This window comes from Rutidosis leptorrhynchoides, chromosome 1 (genome assembly GCF_046630445.1).
Source record: "Rutidosis leptorrhynchoides isolate AG116_Rl617_1_P2 chromosome 1, CSIRO_AGI_Rlap_v1, whole genome shotgun sequence".
NCBI classification, from domain to species: domain Eukaryota; kingdom Viridiplantae; phylum Streptophyta; class Magnoliopsida; order Asterales; family Asteraceae; genus Rutidosis; species Rutidosis leptorrhynchoides.
The window spans coordinates 51,637,316-51,655,584 of NC_092333.1; the positions used below are offsets into that span (position 1 = coordinate 51,637,316).

The 18,269-nt window shown below is 33.1% G+C and overlaps 2 protein-coding genes across 2 annotated transcripts; one reads left to right on the top strand and one right to left on the bottom strand.

Moving 5' to 3' along the window:
* Positions 1 to 65: 65 nt before the first annotated feature.
* On the top strand, positions 66 to 3,787 carry LOC139867889 (uncharacterized). Its single transcript, XM_071856258.1, has 3 exons — positions 66 to 824; positions 3,053 to 3,592; positions 3,689 to 3,787. The coding sequence occupies exons 1-3, from the start codon at positions 66 to 68 to the stop codon at positions 3,785 to 3,787; spliced, it is 1,398 nt and encodes a 465-aa protein (XP_071712359.1).
* Positions 3,788 to 12,374: 8,587 nt separating this feature from the next.
* LOC139886442 (sucrose synthase) lies at positions 12,375 to 18,052 on the bottom strand. Its single transcript, XM_071870264.1, has 12 exons — positions 17,920 to 18,052; positions 17,468 to 17,594; positions 16,523 to 16,674; positions 16,242 to 16,434; positions 15,210 to 15,641; positions 14,788 to 14,961; positions 14,569 to 14,685; positions 14,308 to 14,474; positions 13,996 to 14,220; positions 13,220 to 13,783; positions 12,759 to 12,897; positions 12,375 to 12,662 (listed from the first exon to the last, which is right to left on the bottom strand). Exons 1-12 carry the CDS (start codon positions 18,015 to 18,017, stop codon positions 12,630 to 12,632), a joined length of 2,421 nt encoding a protein of 806 aa, XP_071726365.1. The 5' UTR covers positions 18,018 to 18,052; the 3' UTR covers positions 12,375 to 12,629.
* Positions 18,053 to 18,269: the final 217 nt, after the last annotated feature.

Genomic DNA, 18,269 nt, shown 5'->3' on the forward strand with positions numbered 1-18,269 from the left:
AAACATCTCATATATAGTTTTCATTTACCAAATATTTCAAGCGCCCATTTTACCATTTATTAGCAATGGTTTCTTTTATTTGCAAACCACCATCAAACACATTTTGCATAAGACTTGGATTTACAATATCTATCATTTTGCTCCTCGTGCTTCACTTGTTCACAAACCAACCCAATAATCTTCCCCAAAACAATATCGTTCATCTCACAACTCGCCAATCTACGAACATATCTCATCTAGTATTCGGGATTGTAGGGTCCACAGAGGCATGGTATTATCGAAAAGGTTACATAGAGTCATGGTGGCGCCCAAACGTTACTCGTGGCTATCTTTACCTAGACACGAACCCTACTAACGATCTCTTACCATGGTCACAAAACTCACCACCTTTTCGTGTTTCTGATGATCTTTCAAAGTTACTAAATGAAACAAAACATGCTGCGCCAATAATGGTTAGAATGGTGCATGCGATTATCGAGGTTTTTAGGGAAGAACAAGAAGATGTAAGATGGTATATTATGGGAGATGATGACTCGTTGTTTTTTGTTGATAATTTAGTTGATGTTTTGTCCAAATATGATCATACTAAGTATATATATATTGGTGGTCATTCTGAATTTATAATGTCAAACCATTGGTACTCAACTGATATGGGATTTGGTGGAGCAGGGCTTATTATGAGTTACCCATTGGTAAAAGTGGTGCAAAAAAATATAGAAAATTGTTTTAGAAGGTATCCGTATTTGACAAGTGCGGATCATATTTTGATGACTTGTGTTAATGATTTTGGAGTTTCAATGACTACTCATCAAGGTCTTCATCAGGTATCATTCATCATATAAGCATTTTTTGTTTTGTTTAAGTCAGAACTGTCATAGTTCTGTTTTATTTATTTATTTATCATTTGGTAACTAAAATGTCACATATTATTGTTATTTTTTATATTTAATTATTTGTAAAATACTTGCTAGAAAATATCGTGTTTTGATCACAAATAATATCATTTATGTACTTATTAATACTAGTCAGTTTTTGATTTCTATGTATCAAAAGTTTTTTTTTTTAAGCATAACAACCTTTATTTTTCTAATTAAAAAAGAATACTAACAAAAAGTAAAATTGACACTGAAAGTTTCGATCTCCAAAGAGTCAACTATCATATTTATTATAATTAAATATTATATTATATTAGATTAGATGTTTAAACGTGTATCACCTAAAAATGATTATAAATAATATTAATCACTTTATTTTATTGTGAACTAAATTTATAAATTTATTATTGCTTTTAAGACTAACATTGAAATTAAATATCATTATATTTTTTAAGATAAAAATAATACTCCGTATCACATGATCTTTACTGATTTCTTGATTATCATGTGACTAGCTAAAGAACTAATGACCATGATAACCATGTGACTACTTCCATATAACTACAACACATATTTATTTATTTAAATATATAACTTCTATTAAGGGGCGGGCGGAGCCACAAATTATAGTCGAGGGGTTTTATTTATTACATTATGTAACAAAAACATAAAAGCTACAAATTTTTTTTTTTTTTTTTGAAAGGCAAGCTTGCATCAGCGTATCATTTATTTCAACGACACTCATCATTTGCACACACACGCGCGCTTTCGGGCAGGAAACCCGAACCACACTCTGAGGATCCGACCCTTAAACCATCCCGAGGGGCAGGCGTGCCGGACCTTAGTCCAGGAGCGGGTCGGTAAAACCTTCCCTTTGGGCCACCTTCAAGGAATATATTTCAATTCCTAGAGCGGGTGACGAGGTTCGAACCCGAGACCTCTAGCCCTGCGAGTACACAAGTGTAACCGCGGTACCGTTGGACCGAAGATCCGTTGGTAAAAGCTACAAAATTATAAATATTAAAATGGTTCTAAGTTAATTATTAATAATAATAATAATTAATAATTATTATATTGCTAATTCATGATATAGTTTAGGTTAATATAATAAATGTAATGTTGCCAATAAGAATTTGTTGTTCTTCATCTAATCCTTTTATTTAAACTTTGTCGAATGATTTTGAGACATTATAACAAATAAATGTTATTTTAAAAAATTTCTAAGAAGTTACGGAGTAGAATTATTTATAGTATATCTTAGATTAGAGATCTATTTGCAAAGGGGGATGATTCTCACACACACTTTTTTGATCCTCACACACCTATTTTAACCTTTTACTCTTCTAATAATACTCAATTGGTGTGTGAGGATAAAAAAAGTGTGTGTGAGAATCATCCTCCATTTGCAAATTCTTAACTTGTGGGGGCTATAATAAAATATAGAATATAGAATAATAGTTAAAGGATTAAAGTAAAAGAAGTTAAAAAAAAGTCTTCTTCTCCACTAAAACTCAATTAGATACTACTTACACAATTGCATTTAGGGGAGTTTGACCTTTGATACCTTATTGGCTTCGCCCCTGATTCTATTAGTCATATTAAATAATTTAGAAAGTATTCTCAAATGGTCATCATAACTTCTTGTGAAGCTGGAGGTCTTAAGTTCTATCCTTGACGCCGTAAAAGGTTTAAGGCATTCTCTTGAATGTAATTAGCGATTTAGTGGAATGTGCTTTATTAGACATCGAGGTGACATCTGGGTTCTCGATGTCCGAAGTTTACCTGCTATGAGCTGAGAGAGCCATTGTGTTCCTTCATAGTGGAGTTCCTCATTACTAAAAAAAATTAATATTTTGTTTAGCAAACGTTTATGGACACGTGTGAACATAATGTAAGTACTGACAAACATTAAGTTTTATATAAATCTTACGTATGTGTATTGCAATTATAAGCTATTAAAAAAGTGAAAATGATTTCTCGTAACACGTGAGAGCTACCCTTTTACCTAGTTACTACAAAAACATGAATACGTACAATTAAAATGAGATGTAAACTTTAATAAAATCTTAAAATATTAACCCTTAAATATATGTATATATATCCATCATTTTCATATAAATATGTTCTTACATTTACAAATGCATTTAATTTTCTAACTTATTTTCAATTTATGGCAGATAGATCTTAATGGAGATATATCAGGGTTGCTATCTTCTCACCCAAAAGCTCCATTGCTTTCCCTTCACCATTTCGACAATATAGATCCACTTTTTCCCACAATGAATCGTGTCGAATCAACAAAACATCTAATGAAAGCCTCAAATGTCGATCAAGCTCGTTTACTACAACAAACCATATGTTACAATAGACACTTAAGTTGGTCCTTTTCAGTCTCATGGGGCTACTCTATTCACATTTACGAGCGAATTATCCCTCGTAGCTTCTTAAAGATCCCACTCGAGACGTTCAAGCCATGGCATCCTAATTTTGAGCCACCTTTATACATGTTCAATACGAGACGACTTACAAACAATTCATGTTTAATGCCTCACATGTTTTCTTTCGATTCTATAAAAAGGATCAATGATAATGAAGTGTTAACTAGTTATGTTCGAGAGGGTCCACGTTGGATGCCGACTTGTGGATTAGGTGGCAGTCATTCTGCTGATTTGGTCTTTAGGATTGAAGTTGTGTCCCCTGTGACAAAACCCAAACAGGTTACTTGAGTACGGTTTTACATATAGATTATATATATTTTATTTATTTATTTAATTTATATTTTATTATGTTTCGGTTGATTTCGTTGTTTGTAGGATGGAAAAACCGAATGTTGCGATGTAATTCAGACGGATGATATGGACTTTGCAAAGCTGAAGTTGAGGGATTGCATGGATGATGAGTTAATTGCTTGAGATAGATTAAGAATTAACACCTAATCAATAATCATACATATAAAAGAAGAATTGATCGACAAAGTAAATTAAATATGTTATGCTATTAAATAAAGTTATGTTTTTTAGCATTCTTGTAAGCAATTTATCACGGTGTATAAAGTATAATCTTTTAAAGATATCTGATCAAACATATTGTTTTCTTGGGAAATTTTATGCTAAAACTGGGCCTGGAGGTTACCCAGATCCGGGCTTTAAAAGGTCCGCAACTGAATTACAAGAGTCGTTAGATGCGTTTTTCTAATGGGCCGGACAAGTAGGCTTGTACTATTAACCCAAATTGTGTGTTTTCTTTGAAGACACAAGGACAATTAGTACTGGATTGCGGACAATTTTTTTAAAATAAAATTTTCAAGTCAAATTATTATGTATATACTCGTATTTTATAATTCTATTTATATCTTTAGTTTCACATTTTCCTAATTTATTTTACTCTACATCTATCTATCTATAGTTTCTATTATATTGCTAAAATGATGATGTCATTATTAGGTTAATTCATTTGTTAAGAAAAAATCAAAAACAAAAAGAAAAAAAAATCTAAGCATGGGAGTTGATGTCATTAATCTAAATAATTTTGAATTAACATTAAATCTTATTAATTAATTATTATTATTAAATCTTATTAATAATTATTTTAATTATTAAAATTAAATAATTTTAAATTATTGTAATTAATTATTTTGAATTGAGTACGAGAATGTATAAAAGTTAAGCAGAAGGAAACCAATTTTATATTTATATTTTTAATTTACACTTTTAAAATAAAATGACAACAAATATTATCTCTTATGATTGGATGTGGATTGTTTAATATGCATTTTAGGTGTTTGATGAAATGTACAGCTGACGAGTTTCTTAGTCGGACTATGTGGTTTCACGAGTCATTAAACTAAATAACTTTAGCATTTACGTAGGGGCGATTTTATGAAGGGACAAGCGGGGGCAGCCGCCCCCGGTGGATTTGCAATTTTCAGTGTAAAAATTTTGGATTTTTTGACTTTGCCCCCGGTAGAATTTTTCTTTTGCCCTATGCCCCAAAACCTTCAAATTTTGCCCAAAAATCTTCAAATTTTACCCCAAAACTTTCAAATTTTGTCTCAAAACCTCCATAATTTGCCTAAAAATCTTCATTTTTTATCCCAAAACCTCCATAGTTTGCCCAAAAAAATTCCTACGGTCTTAATTTTTTTTTTTGCCCCCGGTGAAAAAAATCCTGGTACCGCCACTGCATTTACGTTCATTTAATAACTAAAACATATCATTAAACTGTTTAGTTTAAACAAACTCGTAATTACACGGGTCATTTCACTAGTACATTTTTGAAACACTAACCATTTTAAGTTGACTTTTTTGATCAAGTCAATATATATGTGTACAATGTTTAAATAATTAAATCTATTTACAACTTTTTTTACAACATTTTTATACTTTAAAAGTACATAATATGAGTAAGAGAAAGATAGTTTCGTTTTCTCTTGATTACTAAATAGTAAAAGTATATGTTCTATTGAATATATTTATAATTTCATTAATTTTATTAATATAATATGTATTGTATGATAATATTATATAAGCTTATTACATTTTGTAAAATCGTATATGTGTTCGATTGTGTATATAATTTTAGTATGATATTGTACAAAGTTAATACTATAATGTTTATTTATCTAATGGGCAGGGGCGAATGTAAGCACAAGCATATGGGGTCATTTGAACCCACTAATATATATATATATATATATATATATATATATATATATATATATATATATATATATATATATATATATATATATATATATATAGTAAAATACTACTAAACTGTATAGGAGACCACTAAATTTATAGATAAGACCCCATATATTCTTAAAGTTAGTGATTTTTATGAAAGTAAATAGTCATTCTTTAAAAAAACAATTTACAAAATACTACTTAGATTTTATAGGACCCCGACAAAATCTGATCCTAGAATCGCTATTGCTAGTGGGAGAAAGTAACAAATCTATTTTGAAATCGAATTTTGTTTGAATTCGGTTTTAACTGAAACATACCCGAATTTTAATTCGATTTTCGGTATGCTTTCGGCTTCGATTTTGATTTGAATATGGATCCGATTTGGTTTTCAGTTTTGATTTTAAAAGTTTCAAAATCGAGAAAACCGAATTGAATAAATCGAAATCGAACCGGTGAACACCTCTACTACCACCGAGCCAAGAATGTTTTTTGTTTATATGTCAACAAATAATAGATATATGTCATATATATTTCATATAAAAGGGAAAAAATAAGTGAGTGTTGACGTCAACATGATGTCATCATTTGCTGTATATTATGTTTGAGTTTTAGTATAGATTGTAATGTAATGTAATGTAAGAGCACTCTCAATGAGAGTGTCTTTCATTTGTCAATCTATTGCCAATCCGTTTGTCAATATCAAACACCCATTTGGAGTGTGTTGTTAACTCTTAGCCAATTCCATTTTGCCATCCATTTCGTGTAATTGAAGCATAACGCATCACGACAGTTTAGCTTTATTTATTTGTACATTTTGCTTGAAATTAGTATTATGATTTAATTAATTAATTTTTAATGGTTGGGGAAGGTGTAATAGTTGAAAGTGATATGTGATGGGTTAGTGCTAGAAAGAAAAATGGGAATGAAATGATGATGTGGCGCTAATATGACAGTGTATTAATCTGAAGAAGTGCATCATAATTGAGAATGCTCTGATATAATATTTGCAAGAAAAAAATAAGTGAATGATTACGTAATGTTGAGGTCAACTAAACATCATCGTTTTACTCGTCATTTATGTTTGTGCTTGGGTATGGATGGTAATGCTTATTTTGTGATTATATATATAATATAATATAAAATATAATATAATAATATAATAATTATTATATTATAATAAACATGGACGGATCTTGAACAACATTAGTGGAGGAGCCAAAATCGTTTCAATATCATTTTAGAGGGGTCACCACATAAAATATATAATTTTATATATCCGTGTAGTAGAAATTTACACAAATAGTCAGTGGCGATTCTAGGATGAAATGCTAATGGGGTCCTAAATTTTTTTTTAAGGCTAATTATATTTGAAGGGTACTTTAGTGATTATTTACCTCTAAAAAAATACAAATTTTAAAAATATATGGGGTCCTATACTTAAATTTAGTGGGGTCCTATACAATTTGAAGTATACATCGTATAAATTTTTTTTCCACTAGTGGGGTCATAGGACCCCACTTCCTTCAAGGTAGAGTCGCCTCTGCAAATAGTATAAACTTTTGGGAGGGTCATGGTCCATCCATGCCACCCAAAGAATAAATATTTAAATGTGAGCTTTTAAAAAGAGAGAAAATTAGGGCTGTAAATGAGCCGAGCTACTCGTGAGCTACTCGAGCTCGACTCGTTAAAAACTCGATTCGAGCCGAGCCTAAACGAGCTCGAGCCCGAGCTCGGGCCTAAGTTAGGACTCGTTTGATAAACGAGCTCGAGCTCGAGCTTTAGATGCCGAGCTCGTTTAAGCTCGCGAGCCTTATCGAGCTTTGATATATATATATATATATATATATATATATATATATATATATATATATATATATATATATATATACTAATGTTAAATTTAAATTAAATTTTTAAAAGGGGGATGATTCTCACACACTGTTTTTTGATCCTCACACACCAATTTACTTGAACTCTTCCCTAATAATAGGGTAAAAGGGTGTGTTAGGATCAAAAAATAGTGTGTGAGAATCATCTCCTTTTTAAAAGGACGTGTACTTTGGAAACTGAGTTCTTGCATGCCAAAACTAAAGCCAATCAAATTTAATGTGTGTTTATTTCCCAAAATGACGGTTCAATTTTCTTTAACTTTCTAATATACTCTGTATATATGAGAATGTATCCGATATGTTCCATTCATATTTTTTTAAACTACACCTTCATGTTCCTCTCATTTTTAATATTTACATCTCTCAGATGTTCTATAAAGTTCCAAGTCTGCATGTTATGAATTTTTAACAATACTTCCGTTCCGTTTTGAATTTTTATTTTAGATCTACGAGACTTCTTATTTGATTAGTTGTAGGAGTTATTGGGATAGTAACCGTGGGGTTGGTGTTTCTTTTTTTAATCTTTGGTACATAACTACATATGACTTGAGCGTCCAAATGGATGTTGGTGATTTCGTTTATACGGTTGATTCTAATTGATGTAAACTTGTCTTTTGCTAATGTAGTTGATTCTATTTGTAAATGATATTATCCCGGAATTCTTAATATACACAAGACAAGATAACATGGGGGCATTTGTTTTTTTGCATGCAATTCCTTTATCGATTATCATTTATATAATTATCTATTGATAAATCTTATGTTGATAAATCTTATGTGTATATTTATTCTGTTATTGACTCTGTCTCTGGTTACAGTATTTCTTTTTGTATCAGGTACAATCATCCAAAGAGATAGCAGTGAAGTGAACCCAACTACCCAAGAAGTCCATTGCAAGCTTCTTCATCAAGGGCTTCACCAGTAATGTACCAAATAACTTAAATATTGGTGAACTTACATGGTTTGGAGAAGAAATTGTAAAAAGCCGTGATGAGGAAGATGAAGTGCCATTGAAGTTGTAAACTTTGTGGCTTATTGAACTTGCAATCCAAATATGCATATATTTTTTTTCCTTCTTTAGAGATGTTTTAGGCATAGAATATGTGTTAATTTTTTCTGGCTTATTTGTCTTGTTTACGTTAGAGTTTTCCATGTTAAAATATGTATTTCTATGAGACTGTATAACTTTTCAATAGTTATGATAAATTACGAAGTATGTTACTGTATATTTTCAAGTATTGAAATTAAAGGATATTGATATAACATTCCTAAATAAACTTGGGAAATATGATGACATCTTCTTTAAATATGATTGTTCAAATAAATTAACGAGCTCAAGTTTTACTTAACGAGCGCGAGTATTTCTTAACGAGCTCGAGCTTTGCTAAACGATTCAAGTTAATTTTTTTATATAAACGAGTTTATCACGAGCCTAGCTCGAGCTTTCTACAAGTATCACGAGCCGAGCTCGAGCTAAAAATTTGAAGCTCGATGCGAGCCGAGCTCGAACTCGAGCTTTTTGAAAAACTAACGAGCCGAGCTCGAACATTATCAAGCTCGGGGTCGGCTCGGCTCGTTTACACGAGAAAATACTTAAATTAGTAAACGTGAGGTAAGTGTCCCTTCATTTTTGTTTATGTTTCTAAAGAAATTAAATACTCCGTAAATAGTTACTGACATTGACATCCATGATACTCCATAATTTTGTTCTTTGCAAGAATATAAATTAATCAATAACAATGAAAAATAAAAATAATAACATTGAAAGTTGAAAGTGACACATAAAATAGTAAAAAGAAATAAAAAGGCATATTGGTGTTGATGCTGGCATATTCTAAATAAGAGGTTCAACTGATGTTTAAACTCAATTCTCAAAAATATCAGAAATATGCCACCGAATCTGTCTAATTTGGCCAAAACACAACCCTATATATATCTATGCTTTATGAACATCACAGTCATGCAATATTCTTAACTTCAACGATCAACATATTACATAAATAAACGGATAAGATAGATTTTATATGTTCATGCTACTTGAGAAAAGTTATATTTTTATTAAGCCGTATCTCGTGATCATTTTCAATTCTTTTCCTATAATCATTTTCAATTCCCTAATCACTTAACAGATTCGTTCCGTAGATTTCAATTTTTTATATGAACTCTGTTTAATTAATAAAAAATAAGTCTTTTGTATACAAGAGTTTTTAAATATATGTAAGAATAAATTAAATAAATACTAAAAATTTGATTAAATACATGCCTTATAGGCCCCTTTGAATTATGGACCATGTACAAAAATGCGTGTTGCACACTCTCAAATCCGTCACTTTCTCTTAAGATAGGTTGAAACTGATAGTAGAGTTTGAACTAAGACAATTTTAATTTTTGTGAATATCAGAACTCGAACCAATTACCATTATACATAGGGAATTGATATTTCCACCATCCGAATTACTCATTCCACCACAAACTATGCATTAATAAGTTGTACTGTACAACTCAATAATGCATATTTTTTGGGGAAGGAGTAATTTGAATGGTGAAAATATCATTTCCCACATATGTGGGTGTGTGTGTGTGTGTATATATATATATAAATATATATATATATACATATACATATACATATACATACATACATACATATACTAAATGGGATGGATTTGAGTGTCGTCCAGTCCAATTTTTTGTTGTTCCACGCACCCTTTTCTCACTTGCATTTTTCAGTTAAACCCCCTCTACTTTGTCCAATCCTAAAATTATGCAGGGGCTTAAAGTGTAAATTCAATATTTAATTCATAAATACTCACAAACTCCACCGTCATCTTTAAGGACCTATATCTTCTTATTCGACGCGAATTATTGTCCATTGACACCACCATTAAACTCTAAATAAATTTACGAACAAAACGAGATTAACTGCGTTCGAAACGGACACTTTTTCAAAAACGTCAACCAAATCAACATCTAAAACGGGTCTTTACACATGGGCCGTCTCCCCCTCTATACATACACAACGCTACGTTAAATACGAACATGCAGACCGAAAGCCCCCGCTGCATCGCGCAGGCCGATCCGGACTAGTTATTAACTATTATAGTATATAATATGAATATTGCAACTAAGTAACTTTTTCTCTCTCATCATACCCAAAAACCTCTCCGTATTTTTTCTACTTTTTTGAACTAGATCTATCTCCAGCTTCTACTTTCCGGCATCTTATTTCCGATCGCTTCGCTCATCTTCGCCTTCGGTTTTGCATCTATGAGTTCTTGCTACTGCCATCACCGACCATCGGCATCTCGCCGGTGGTTCGGTTTTTCATGCATTTTGTCGAAATAAGTTCAGTCACCACCGTCCTCTCTTGGCAATCTGAGGTATGATCTTCTTCTCCGGTCTGAGATCCGCTTACAGGCGGCGATTTCGTGTGTTTCCGCACGGGATCTGTAAGATGGTTACGGTTTGGGGTTGTTTAGATTTGACCCTTCGAATCTGTTCGGTTATGGTTGGTTACGACCCGCGTTTCTTTGGCTATTGTACCTGATTGAAGTTTCGTTTTCCTGGGTGGGTGTAGGCGACGAGTTCCGGCATGAACTTTATACCCTTTTAGGTTGGATTTTGGTTGGTGGTTGTAGGCTTAGATCCTTGGGTTTGGTGATTGTTGTGTATTTGTGTTGAAAGCTGTAGATTCTGGTGGTTTGATGGCAGCCGGCGGCTAACCTGGGTCGTAGGTGACTATTGGCTGCCATGGTTGAATGCTAATGGTTGCTGGCGGCTAGAGGTGGTTGCTGGTGATTGGTGTTTGCTAGTGGTTGTTGGTTTTACCGGCGGACACCGGCGAATGCCTGTTGTTGTTTTAACTATCGGAATCTGCGGGTTTGTAAATGTCCTCAGAAAATTCGGCGATGATAGCCTGGTCTCTATTGGTTTGACTTCGTGATTTGCATTGTTCGGTTGCTGTTCCGCTGTATTGTTCATACATTTCCCGTAGTCGAGTCTATTCGGGCGGACTTGATGTCGTTGCCGACGTGTGTTGACTTTGTTGACCTCAAAAAATTGATGTATTTTGGAGTAGTTCTCTCGGGTTCCTTTTCTCCGCTCGAACGGGGATTTGATCTTACTCGACGAGCTTGCGGTTCTCTGGTTTAGGAGTTGTTATGGGGTTTTTCGGGTACGAGGGATTATTTTGATTTGCAGGCCTCGGGTTAGGTGCTGCTGGAGTGCCCGGTGTTCATTTCAATGTGCGGCTTTTGAGTTGTGGTAATTGCGGCGTTAGATTACCTGGTTTTATGTAGTGTTTAGATTTATGTTTGATGGTTGTACGATTGTATTGTATCTTTCATTTTCAATCATTTTCAATGTGCTCGCTCTCTTTCAACAATGTGTAGGATGGTCAGAGCGAAACCTTTCAATTGTAATCGTTTGTGTACTTCACCGGATCTTTTACGTTCTTTATATATATATATATATATATATATATATATATATATATATATATATATATATATATATATATAGGGGCGGAAATGACATGGAGCAAATGGGGTCACCCGACCCCAGTGAAATTTTTTTTTAGTGCAAAAAATTTAGATTTTTTCGTTTCGAACCAGTGAAATTTTGTTTGGCTAAAAGTCTTCATATTTTGTCCCCAAAGTCTCAAGATTTTGCCCCAAATCCTTCAATGTTTGCTCAAAAGCCTTCAAGTTTTGCCCAAAAACCTTCAAATTTTGCAAAAAAATTTTCAAATTTGGCCTAAAAACATTCGTATTTTGTCAAAAAAAAAATTGCTACGCTTTTAAAAAAATTTCGCCCCCAGTGAAAAAAGTGTCTATTTCCGCCACACACACACATATATATATATATATATATATATATATATATATATATATATATATATATATTTTCGCCGAAAAAAACAATAACATGAATATTACGGAGTATATTATTAAGAGAAAGTTTTCCATTAAAATTCCAAATTTGGGACCAATGCAAAGCAGGAGTTAATTACAAAAAGGTTGGCAATGTAATAGGAATAAAAGGAACACACATACAAAAAGAAAAGCCTTTCAAAATGCTCTCTTCATTTTATTAAACTTGAAACAATTATCTTCATAAATGTGAAATGTGAATCACAACTCCTGAACTCTTTGCTTGCCCATCCATTTGCGCCTCACTTACTCATCAACAGCCAATGGAACAGATTCAGCCTATAAGAACACAAGCCACAAATCACCTTAATTAGATGCTAATCAAGATTTTTTAATTATGAATACATGTTTTTACTATTAGTCTAACAAACTTACCAATTTTCGGTACTTAAGAGCATGAAACATTTCAAGATAACGCCGGATCTCAAGCCTGTCAAGCTTTGATACATGCTTCCAAAATCCATAAACTCCGGCAAGCGTCAACAACCTATCTGAGTAGATCTGCCATGTGTATCTATCATTTAAGACAAAACAAACATCGAATTAGATTTCGTCTAATACATCATACGTACATTTTTATGTACTAAAGTACTACTTAATTTTTGAGACGGGCGGATATATTACTTTATATTACAAACATCGAAATACGCGAGTGGAATTTTTTTTAGAGTTTTAACTAGTGACACTGCTAGATAGTGTAAGCAGTGTAAAAAAATTTTAGTGATGCCAATGGATAGGGTAACTTTTTTTTATTTTTTAACTAGAGATACCCGTGACTACGATTTCTATATGATGTCTATGAGTCAGGTGACTCAAAAAGATCAAGTTTTTCTTACTTCTCCTGGATACGTTGCAGGCCGCCTTTTGAAATGGCCTCCCAATGAGACGGGTCTTCTTTACTTTTCTCGAAGAAGTTGATAAGCAGCTCGGAAATCTGGTCCCCGTGATACGGGTCAATATGAAAACCCGATTTGCCATGAACAATAATTTCAGCCGGGCCACCATGAAGGGTTGCAAATGTGGGCAAACCACAAGTCATGGCCTCCACAACGGTCAGCCCAAATGCCTCATAAAATGCAGGCTGAATAAACGCTCCCCGTGTGTCAGCAATCACACGGTACAACTCACCGTTCCTCACTCGATTCATCTGTGATGAAATCCATCTAAATTGACCGTTGAGCTTATAGTTTTCGATCAACTCGTACATCTTCTTCATTTGGGCTTGTTCTTCAAGATCTTTAGATTCCTTCCTTCTGTCACCACCTACCACAACAAGGTTCACCAATTCACGAAGCTTGTCGCTTTTTGCGTACCATTCCACTAGTCCCGTTAAGTTCTTCACGTTGTCTAATCTCGCCATTGTGAATAAAATGGGCTTATTTTTGTCTTTCAACACACATCTGTAACATTCATTCCAATGTGAGAGTTAGAACATGTAACATATAGGTGATGCATTGTAAACCACATCTATAGAGAAGATGTGGTCTAAAGATCCGTACTAAAAACATGTGGGCGCGCAGACATAAGACCTAATAAGGTCTGCACAATGAAAAACAAGCGACACAATAACGTAATTAAATTTAGAAAAATCTAGATATATATTAATACGTACAAGTGTTCATCATTTTCAACGGAGCTAAAGAGAAGTTCGTCGATTTCAGGGTGAAGTGCGGTGAGCCTTCTTTCTTTCTCCGTGTAAGAGAAGTAGATCTCCATATCAGCACCAGGTGAGACGATATTAAACTTTGGGTCAAATACATCGATACCGTGAACCACTCTGTACAATCCAGGCATTGTGAAGGCAGTATGACTCTCATACTGCCCAACAGTGTCTTTGCTGGAAACACGATATAAACTCTAATTTAGATAGTAATAGTAATAAAAAAGTTATTAATGATAAAAAAACCCTCAAAAATATGCATACCTTCCGGCAATTTCCTGGAAAGTACTAGTGATGATAAAGTCGGTATGATTCATAGCAATAAGATCAGCTGTAAACTGAGACGAGAAATGATACTTTTCCTCGAAGTTCTTCCAGTAGATATCAGAATCAGGGTACTTGGTTTTCTCTAAGGCATGAGCAATGGTACACTGCAAGCGAGAAAAACTTTAGTCCATTTTTACAACTAGACGACTAGTAACATTATATTTCTATTTTTGAGTTTCGAAATCGAACATAACGCACCTGAGTGACACCCAACTTGTGAGCCAACAAAGAGGCAACAAGGTTTCCCTCACTATAGTTCCCAATGATCAAATCTGGTTTTGCCTTCAGTTCTGCAGTAACTTCTTTTGCAACATCCTAATACAACACAATTACATTACAATAACCTATTAATTAGCGTCTATAAGTAATAACAAAACTGTCGAATAAAGGGGAAAAAGATGTACTCGTAATAGTTACCTCAGTGAAAGTCTCAATGTAGGGCCAAACCTCAAAACGAGAGATCCATTTACGAAGAATTCCCTTTTCGGTCCTGAAGGGAACTCGAAGAATATGAGAGTGTTCTGCTCCAAAAACTTTCTCGAGACGCTGACCACACGTGGTCCCTACCGCATCAGGAAGTAGCCTAGTCACCTGCTCATAATCAACATTTTCACTCATTGGTCATACTTTAGTAAACAAGGATACAAATATTATAAAATATATGGATTTTTCTAATGACAGCCCTTAGGCTGACGTTAAAGTGCAAAAAACACTTGTATTTTTCAACAACTACCATACAAAAGTCAACAATAACCGATTTGTACAACACATTAATGCTCCTTAACGACAGCGTTAAAAGAATCCTAGATACATTAGTAGTATATTGAAAAACGGCTTACAATGAGAATACGTGGAGTAATATCGAGTCCTTGTTGCTTAATCCTCTTTAGCATCTCACGTTCCAAAGCAGGAACTTGATCAAGGATGTAAACAACTTGACCGCCAGTATCGGGATATCCCAAAACATTTTCTTGAGCGAAATAACCGTGTGGAGAAAGAATCACAACGTTGAAGACCATAGGGATTCGACCAAGAAATTTCTCTAGAGTACAAGCATCAGGAGCTTCTAGAAGGTCTAGAAGCATATGAATCATTTCCATCACACCTTCTGCTTTATCACCCCAACCTCTCTCCAATCCGATTTCTTGAAATTTATGTTCAAACTCGGAGTATGGAGTTGATGCATCGAGTGTTGACAGGTACTCGGATGCTTTTCTTAGTACGGATTGGAGTGCATTCAGGTTTTGTATCCTGTCATTCAACAGCATTGTCTGCAAATCATTGTACGACCCAATCATATTAGTGAACACATTCATATGCAGTAGTAACAAAAAACATCTTGGGCATTGAGTTAATGACATATAACAGCAGAGTACTTTCATAAAAGACTCGTTTTATACAACGAACTACGGAATATATTTGTATGCACTGTTGATGTTTCACAAGTGTCCTGTTTGTATACAAATGTACTCAAAAAACTGTTTTATCTTGGTACATGAATTTGTAAAACGTATTCTGCCAATGGTACTGGAAAAAATATTTTAATTCTAAGGGGTAGAGTACATTTTGTTGAATCAACACACGTATAACATTATTAATTATTTATTAATTTCTTATCATTTTTGTAGAAAACAGAACCGACCAGCATGTGGTTATAAATATAATAGAACGTCTGTGAAAGTACGTTGCTATAACATGTAAACGGGTATATAGGTAAATGGATAAGGTCTATTATGTTCAGGCTACCGGGATAAGTTCAGGCGCGTATTTTTACTCAGATATACACGGCATAAGGACCTCAACCACTAAGATATATCGTAATGTCTACGTTGCTATAACATGTTATTAAGCAAAAGTTTATGTAACATTACCTTGCCGTTGTAGTTATGGGTACGAAGGAAATCGAGAAGAGGGTGCATGCTATCTTTGTCATGAAACATTTTTGCAGAGAGATGTCGATTAAGAAACTCGACCCCATTACCAATCGACTTAGTAAGTGTTGGCTTTGGGAACGAAGCAGTAAAAGGCTCAAAATCCAGTTCCAGTACAAAGTTGCCGTTCGAACTGCAACCATGAATTAAAAGTTAAAACAATAAGTATTATGAAAACAAACAATTCTTCAGTTTCGAATAAAATGGGAACGTTTACTTACGTTCCGTTAACAAGTTCTTCTTTGAAGTGAAGATACTCAGGAACACTTAGTTCCTCAACAACCAGTTGATTCACATTGACTCGAACATATTCCCAAACTCCGGGCCTGAGACGAATTGCGAGTGCAACCCATGGTGGCTGCACAATTGCTTCCTGTAGACCCATACAGAGCAACCATTATGGTTCTTGTCACAACAACAATTTAGCACTATTATGTAAATGCATCAATAAATGGCACTATTATGTAAATTGGTTCTTTGCTTTTAACCACATGTTGTAATCTTTGTTTATTTTAATAAAAGTTTTATTGGCCTTTCAAAAAAATAAAAAAATGCATCAATTTAGCACTATTATTTAGCTCTATTATGTACCAATAAATTAGGTGTCACACATAAATGTACACTTTTTAATACCTCCAAATAATTAAAAAGTTAAATTGCTTTTGACAAGTTGTCATATAGTGCATATAAAATTAGGCAATAAAGTATCCACCAAATAATCTTCTATCAAAAGGAGTAAATGTTCACCTTTTTGGTAAATATTTTGACATATATTGACAAATAATTTTTTTTGGAAAAATTTGGTAAATGAAACTTTCACTTTGGTTTTACTAGTAATAAAATTAAACTAAATACCATGGCAAGTTTTAACTCAAGTTATTATCAAATTACATTTTCCAATACTACGCCCTGCCATTATTCTTACAATATAATGCACCAACTTTTTTGGCTCTTATATTTCTCTTTAATTCATATCTATATATATATATATATATCAAACATTATAAACTAGATGTACAAGAAAAATACAAAAAAGATTAGACTTTTTTTAAGAAAAAAAATCACATTTTATATTTTGTTATCTCAAATTTCTTTTTTTTTTTTTAAATCACATTTTATATTTTGTTATTTCAAATTAATGAAAAAGAATCTAGGAGTAATTAAACCTGAGTAGATTTAAGAAGTTCATAAAAGGCTCCATCATGAAGTTTGGTTTGATCCTCTTGGCATATAGCTTCAAACTCGGCCATTACTTGATGAGGCTTCAATATTCCTTTTCCAAGGCTCTCAATCCTATTATTTATTTATTCCAAATTCACATCACAAATTCTTTATTTAAAAAAAAATAAGTAATTAAAATCAAATTAAGAAAATTAAAATGGTGAACTGGTGATCAAAACCATCAATTATTATAAGCAAACTTTTTAACACAGCCTAATAAATATACGGATTTTTTTGAACAGGGGCTGGGAGTCATTAACGCTTAACTTAAATATATAATGGTAGGTACAATACTTTTAAATATATAACGGCTGTAGTAGAAAAATATGAAAATTATTAATAAAAAATATATTCTGAAGTTGTAGATGATAAAGAAGAAACCAATAATAATAAATACCTTGATAGAACCCTAAGGATTTCAGTTCGATGAGTTGCTAAAGTAGAATCAAGTCGTTCACGAAGACTATGAACACGAGTCAAAACACGTTCCGCCATGATTGATCGATCGATCGCCAACTAAACACTTAGCTATGTTACTTCAACTGCAAATAAATAAATATAAATATAATTAGTTAAAAAAAAGTTTATAGTTTGATAGTTTGAAGTTTGATCAATTTGTATAGTTGTGTACGTTTTGTTTATTTAATTTAATTAATACACCATTACACGCGGCACGATTGTGTTGTTTCAAGACATAATAAAGTCAAAGGTAGCCAAAATCTGCTGAAAAATCAACTACCTTATAAC